Below are 8,207 nucleotides of genomic sequence, written 5' to 3'. Positions count from 1 at the left end.
CAATACGCCAATCACTACTCTTGATGAACTGTGGTATCGTGTTGAAGCTGCATGGGCAGCTGTACCTGTACACGCCATCCAAGCTCTGTTTGACTCAATGCCCAGGCGTATCAAGGCCGTTATTACGGCCAGAGGTGGTTGTTATGGGCACTGATTTCTCAGGATCTACGCACCAAAATTGTGTGAAAATTTAGTCAGATGTCAGTTCTAGTATAATATATTTGTCCAATGAATAGCCGTTTATCATCTGCATTTCTTCTTGGTGTAGCAGTTTTAATGACCAGTAGTGTAGTAGTCCAGAATATCCAGTGCACCATCCTCCAACTACAATGGCTGGGGAAGGAGGTGTGTTTCTGCACATGAGTATTGTGGGGAATGAAAGGTCGGATGTATCACCCAAGAAGGCGTGTCGTGATCCTTAGTATTTTGAAGGTACAATCCCCCTGCATGCTATCATGTCGCTGTTGAGGTACACAGTTACGCATCAAGGACGAGTGGATGGAAATGGCAGACAATAAGCTCAGTTTAGTTAAGCCCTCTATGCGACCTCAGTGTACCTCCTTTCAGCTACAAAGACAGGATCAGTCACAATCCTATAATGCATGGCTTCTTGCTCTGACGAGAGTATCCCCAACATGTGGTGCTTGTGGTGTACCAATCATTGTGCGCCTCTTTTAATAGGTTATGTTTTATTTACGGGCCAGAGTGTGGCGGCAGATTTGCCAGCAGATCTGTCCTCTGTTTTAAATGACCTCTCCATCTACAGGCCACAAGTGGCCCATCGGGACCATCAGACCGCCGCGCCATCCGCAGTGGAGGATGCGGAAAGGAGGGACGTGGGATCAACACAGCGCTCTCCAGGCCGTTATGATGGTATTCTTGACTGAAGCCGCTACTACTCGGTCTAGTAGCTCCTCAATTGGCATCACGAGGCTGAGTGCACCCCGATAAATGGCAACAGCACATGACGGCCTGGATGGTGACCCATCCAAATGCCAGGCGCGCCCGACAGCGCTTAACTGCGGTGTTCTCACGGGAACCAGTGTATCCACTGCGTCAAGACCATTGCCCGTTTTAAATGACACTGAAATGAATGTGATTAGAGTTTTAAGGTTTTTTATGTTGTATCCATAAGTTATAGAGAGATGTCCTTAATGTATTAATAGGATGACTGGCTCCTTCATGTTTTTTGTAAGTGGGCAGCCAGCCCCATTCCCCTGTGTCGCTCTTTTAGTCTTCTGTGGTTTTCTTCTGTTTTACTCCCAGGTATAGCACCTTTGGCCCTTCTCTGTTGTCTTAAGGCCTGTGAGAGATAGTCGTAGTGTGGGTCATTGCGAGTGAGGTGGGAGAGAACGCCTGAGTGTAACCTTATAAGCTTGCGTCTCACTGTGTGACAACAAGTTTAGTCATTTTATGCCAGTGCTGCCATTAGACATGTCTGGGTGGATGTTTGTGGTGTGACTAGAGTAGTGGCTTCCCCCCCCCCCCCCCCCCCCAGTACTTGCCACACTGCATAAAAATAGCCCCCTACACCCTTTACAGACTGCAAACTCAATAGCTTTCTGCTAATGAGGACAGCAGGGTAGGAGAGACTGGAATTTATTTGTGCGGACACAGGAGCAGCCCGACACTCACTAGCAGGGGACACGCTGCAGTGGCAGCTGCTGCAGCCCTTATCGCACCCTTCGCCCCATGGATGATGGGGTGTCTGGTGGGCAGCAGCGTGGAGTCTGTGTCTGTTAGCGTGTTGTTGTAGATGATGCGGTTTATCCAGCCCTTGTAGTAGCCCAGGTACATGTAGTAGTTGCACAGCACCTTCTCGCCGCACTCGCGGATCAGCTTCGGCCCCTTCGGAATCTTGTCTGAGTTGATCCCGTACAGCTGCCTGCACACACAACATGCGAGACACTCAGGTTGTGTTTCAATTTTCCTAACTTACATATTAAACTTAGCTGTAGGAACACGTGGTCGGGAACATACCGTTTCTGTGCTAAAGCCATGAAAAAATATGTTTGGACAGTGGGTTTGCAACAGGGTAGTCATGGTGGTGGGTGCTTATGTCAGATGCAATGGCTTCAAGAAAGGAACACCTTGACTGACAGCAGAAATTACTGTATTGCTCCAAGGCATCGCTGCACCTCCGAATTGCAAGAGGCCATACTGCGTCATTTTGAAGAGAAATCATCAACGAGTACACAAATTGCCTGTGCAGTGGATGTCACTCCCAGCACCTTCTGGTGGGGTCTGGATGACCAACAACTACACCCATACCACCTCCAACACTTCTCACCACCTCTGCCACTCACAGACATGTGAATGAGTCTCTAACCAGGCGAGAGAGGTAGGTTCAAATGGCTCTGAGCACTATGGTACTTAACATCTGAGGTCATCAGTCCCCTAGAACTCAGAACTACTTAAACCTAACTAACCTAAGGACATCACACACATCCATGCTCCAGGCAGGATTGGAACCTGCGACCTTAGCGGTCGCACAGTTCTGGACTGAAGCGCCTAGAACAGCTCGACCACCGTGACCGACGAGAGAGGTAGAATAGACATCAGGTGACATCAGCTACTCACACATAACCACCCCCCTCCATGACTACCTTGTTGCGAACCTAGCTATAACACATATTTTCAAATGGGCTGCAGCACAGAAACAGTGCATTTCTAAACATGGGTTCCTATTCCAAATATCATGCACCCACTCCCCTCTACCAGCCCTAGAAGTCTGTAACTGGAATTTCCGAACACATTATTGGTATATTGACACTCGATGCAGTAAATACATATTTAGGAAAAGAAAAAAATCTGTGAGACTCATTAACGTATACAGGGTGATTCAAAAGTCATGTCCCATAGGACGAGGTCTGCAGGGGTGATTTAGTATCCTTGGCCCATAGGACGAAATCGTAATTAGTGGATCAACATTTGCTTCAGATGTCTTTCAATCTCACAAACAAAATGTTACAAGGACAGTCAGCGACGACCTGAAAAGTAACAGTACAATGGAACTGCCATCCTCAGTCAATAATTAGCATGCCCCTCTACGGCACAAGGTGTTCAAACTGACTGCCATCCTGCAGGCGACACATCCAAACATGGCGACTGACACTACTCAACACCAACTGAAATGTCACTGTCGGTATTTTTGTGCGGGCTCTGGTGTATTCTCCCACAGATCAATTAATGTTCTTTCTGTGTTGGTGTACGCTGCGGATTTGAGGTGCCCCCAAAGGCAAAAGTCCAATGGCGTTGGTCTGGCGACCTAAGAAGATCCCCATTCGTGAGTCGGCGGGCGTTTCGCCCAAAGTGTGGAGGTGCCCGGTGGTGCTGGTAGAAAAACTTTTAACCTCCGTTCCAGAGCCAGATCATCCAAATAGGGTACTGACGTTTCAAATGGTTCTAAGCACTATGGGACTTAACATCTGAGCTCATCAGTCTCCTAGACTTAGAACTACTTAAACCTAACTAAGCTAAGGACATCAATACACCCATGCCTGAGGCAGGATTCGAACTTGCGACCATAGCAGCTGCGTGGTTCCGGACTGAAGCGCCTAGAACCGCTCGGCCACAGCAGCCGACTACTGAGGTTCCCTTGAGCTGATGTCTACACTGTGCAGCATTGAGCATGCAGTTACAAAAATATGGGACCAATGAGGACATTCCCATGAATGACACACCACACATTTAGGGTTGCTGTGAGTATACGCTTTGACAACGAGATGTGGATTCTCATTTGCCCAAAAGATAGTGTTAATGTCTATTTACTGTTCTGTTCAAATAGAAACAAGCTTCATCACTGAAGACAATGTCAGATTCGACATTTCATTGGTGTGAGCATCTTTCTCGCAAGCGTTCACAGAATTGGACCTGCCTGGAAGTATCATTAATGTTGAGTTCATGCAGAAAGAGGATTCGATTAGGATGTAAATAATTAGATGGCGGTATCCTGAACATGGAGGCTTGGCTGATGCCATGTTCCTGTGCCACCTTCCTTGTTGAACATGTTGGACTCATTCTCACCTTAGCTAGTACAGCTCCTGTTGCTAAGCGAGATCATCCAGAATGAATTTTGTCATTAACGTTGCCAATAGACATGAAACCCATAACAGGCCAATCATTCTGTGATTAGGCTTACTTTGGTTTGGAAGTCGACTGTGGTAGCCTGCTACTTCTCACTGACTCATGCCTGAGGCATAGATGGCAAACATTTACACCTTCTCCTGATTGCCATAAGATTCACTATACTAAAGAACAGAAGTGCACTACACAGCTGTGGTAACTGACTCCCCTTTAATAGCCTTCTGTCAGACAAAATTAGTGAACTGCCTCAGAGACAACTGGTCCAGTGGTACAACGCACTACACACGACTAATCACTTCAGCAGTGTGGTAGTGCTAGGTCGTTCCTCTCGTTGTAGCTTTCACTTTCTCCACTAATACCGAATTTTTCCTATGGAACAAGACTTTTGGTTCAAATGGCTCTGAGCACTATGGGACTTAACTTCTGAGGTCATCAGTCACCTAGAACTTAGAACTACTTAAACCTAACTAACCTAAGGACATCACACATATTCATGCCCGAGGCAGGATTCGAACCTGTGACCGTAGCGGTCGTGCGGTTCCAGACTATAGCGCCTAGAACTGCTCGACCACCCCGGCCGGCAAGACTTTTGGATCACACCATATAGTGGAACTACTATTTGTTCATATCATCCTGATTCACAGTTGTAATATTGGTAATTTTCGCCTCACAAACATTAGTATACGCTCAATAGTAAACACCTGATGGCCTGAAGTTATCAAACAATTATAAAGTATAAGAAATGAACCGTCGCATAGCAGGAACAGAATCTGTTATTCTTTATCTTTTCCGCCCCTGCGCGGTGGCTGTAAATCTCTACGTACACGTATCGATTAATGATATAAAAAGAATTCTGTTTTCTCAAGACAAATGAGGCCTTGAGCGCTTCACCTTATTTTTTGTTTCTATTCCATGAAAGGCTAGCTGCGTCCCGCAATCTGTATTTCATAATTTGTGCAAAATAGTCTGTAAATGTGCTAATTGTCTTTTCAATCAGAAAACATATAGTTTTATGTAATTAATTACGAGCAGGTACTATCAAGAGGACATTAATCTCAAGTATTGCCTGTGATGTGCAGAGCTTTTGTTAATACGCACCAGCTATTGTTACTCTAACGTAGCATTAAAAAACGTGTGCTATATATGAAGTGTGCTTATTTAGACAAATTATCCTTAAGTATCTCCATCTCGTTATTACTTGAATGTTAATCATTTGTATGAGTTCATCACCAGAAATTACGATCACATTGATGGACCAAACGCAGCACTGACGCAAGAGGAACATTATCGTGGCCATATCATTTCTGAAACAATCCTTTCCAATTGTGTAGTGTTGTAGTGTTACAGTCAGTAAATCTTTTGGTCCCTTAGTGTCGATCCGGGTATGACTGCATCGTGGTCATGAAAACGCGCGGAAATAATAATGTTGCTTCCTACCAGCCTCAAATAAATTAACCTGCTGCTCAATGTCCAAAGAATGTGAGGTATTTAGTGACTTGTAACTATAAGATAATTCAATCACTCTCTGGTTCAGTCACCAAGTTACACACAAAACATCACTATATCTTCAACACTAGCCATTAAAAAAATTTCTATACTGGCCATTAAAATTGCTACACCACGAAGATGACGTGCTACAGACGCGAAATTTAACCGACAGGAAGAAGATGCTGTGATATGCAAATGATTAGCTTTTCGGAACATTCACACAAGGTTAGCGCCGGTGGCGACGCCTACAACGTGCTAACATGAGGAAAGTTTCCAACAGATTTCTCATACACAAACAGCAGTTGACCGGCCTTGCCTGGTGAAACGTTGTTGTGATGCCTCGTGTAAGGAGGAGAAATGCGTACCATCACGTTTCCGACTTTGATAAAGGTCTGATTGCTGCCTATCGCAATTGCGGTTTATCGTATCGCGACATTGCTGCTCGCGTTGGTCGAGATCCTATGACTATTAGCAGAATATGGAATCGGTGGGTTCAGGAGGGTAATACGGAACGCCGTGCTACATCCCAACGGCCTCCTATCATTAGCAGTCGAGATGACAGGCATCTTATCCGTATGGCTGTAACGAATCGTGCAGCCACGTCTCGATCCCTGAGTCAACAGATAAGGACGTTTGCAATACAACAACCGTCTGCACGAACAGTTCGACGATGTTTGCAGCAGCATGGACTATCAGATCGGAGACCATGGCTGCTGTTACCCTTGACGCTGCATCACAGACAGGAGCGCCTGTGATGGTGTACTTAACGACGAACCTGGGTGCTCGAATTGCAAAACGTCATTGTTTCGGATGAATCCAGGTTCTGTTTACAGCATCATGTTGGTTGCATCCGTGTTTGGTGACATCGCGGTTAACGCATATTGGAAGCGTGTATTCGTCATTGCCATACTGGAAATCACCCGACGTGATGGTATGGGGTGTCATTGGTTACACGTCTCGGTCACCTCTTGTTCCCATTGCCGACACTTTGAACAGTGGACGTTACATTCCAGATGTGTTACGACTCGAGGCTCTACCCTTCATTCGATCCCTGCAAAACCGTACATTTCAGCAGAATAATGCACGACTGCATGTTGCAGGTCCTGTACGGGCCTAGCCAGCTGGAGTGGCTGAGCGGTTCTAGATGCTTCAGTCTGGACCTGCGATACCCCTACGGTCGCAGGTTCGAATCCTGCCTAGGGCATGGATGTGTGTGATGTCCTTAGGTTAGTTAGGTTTAAGTAGTTCTAAGTTCTAGGAGACTGATGACCTTAGAAGTTAAGTCCAATCGGGCTCAGAGCCATTTGAACAAATTTTTCGTGCCTTTCTGGGTACATAAAATGTTCGACTGCTGCCCTGGCCAGCACATTCTCCAGATCTCCCACCAATTGAAAACGTCTGGTCAATGGTGGCCGAGCAACTGGCTCGTCACAATACGCCAGTCACTACTCATGATGAACTGTGGTATCGTGTTAAAGCTGCATGGGCAGCTGTACCTGTACACGCCATCCAAGCTCTGTTTGACTCAATGCACAGGCGTATCAAGGCCATTATTACGACCAGATGTGGTTGTTCTGGGTACTGATGTCTCAGGATCTATGCACTCAAATTGCGTGAAAATATAATCACATGTCAGTTCTAGTATAATATATTTGTCGAATGAGTACCCGTTTATCATCTACATTTCTTCTTGGTGTAGCAATTTTAACAGCCAATAGTGTATATATGTAAAACACAACACAGTGCAACCTGAAGAAGATGGGAATAACGCTGTCTACGTTCATCATATATCAAGAAAGATTGCATAGAGCGTTTCTCATGGACAAACTGCATTAAATCTCGGTCATTTATGAGAATGGTGTATCACGCCTCGAGTAAGAAGTTCTATAGGCAGTAACGTAGACAGAGGAGATGAACACCTGGTGGAGTAACTCTGAAATGCTCCATCAGATTGGCTACGAAACTGATGCCAGTATAGCTTCTTTGTGTAAACTATTTTTGAATATACACTCCTGGAAATTGAAACAGGAACACCGTGAATTCATTGTCCCAGGAAGGGGAAACTTTTTTGACACATTTCTGGGGTCAGATACATCACATGATCACACTGACAGAACCACAGGCACATTGACACAGGCAACAGAGCATGCACAATGTCGGCACTAGTACAGTGTATATCCAACTTTCACAGCAATGCAGGCTGCTATTCTCCCATGGAGACGATCGTAGAGATGCTGGATGTAGTCCTGTGGAACGGCTTGCCATGCCATTTCCACCTGGCGCCTCAGTTGGACCAGCGTTCGTGCTGGACGTGCAGACCGCGTGAGACGACGCTTCATCCAGTCCCAAACATGCTCAATGGGGGACAGATCCGGAGATCTTGCTGGCCAGGGTAGTTGACTTACACCTTCTAGAGCACGTTGGGTGGCACGGGATACATGCAGACGTGCATTGTCCTGTTGGAACAGCAAGTTCCCTTGCCGGTCTAGGAATGGTAGAACGATGGGTTCGATGACGGTTTGGATGTACCGTGCACTATTCAGTGTCCCCTCGACGATCACCAGAGGTGTACGGCCAGTGTAGGAGATCGCTCCCCACACCATGATGCCGGGTGTTGGCCCTGTGTGCCTCGG

The 8,207-nt window shown here is 46.2% G+C and overlaps 1 protein-coding gene across 1 annotated transcript in view; it reads right to left on the bottom strand.

The window, feature by feature from the left end:
• Positions 1-1,598: 1,598 nt before the first annotated feature.
• Positions 1,599-8,207, bottom strand: part of LOC126291489 (complement factor D-like) — a 72,226-nt gene continuing 65,617 nt past the window's right edge. Inside the window, exon 4 of the mRNA XM_049984997.1 lies at positions 1,599-1,885. Within this exon, the coding sequence (XP_049840954.1) occupies positions 1,600-1,885 (286 nt within the window). The 3' untranslated portion in view covers position 1,599. The remainder of the gene's footprint in view (positions 1,886-8,207) is intronic.

Source organism: Schistocerca gregaria, chromosome 9, assembly GCF_023897955.1.
Source record: "Schistocerca gregaria isolate iqSchGreg1 chromosome 9, iqSchGreg1.2, whole genome shotgun sequence".
Taxonomy (NCBI): domain Eukaryota; kingdom Metazoa; phylum Arthropoda; class Insecta; order Orthoptera; family Acrididae; genus Schistocerca; species Schistocerca gregaria.
The sequence above is the reverse complement of the archived record's forward strand: the minus strand, read 5'-3'. Positions and strand labels throughout refer to the sequence as shown.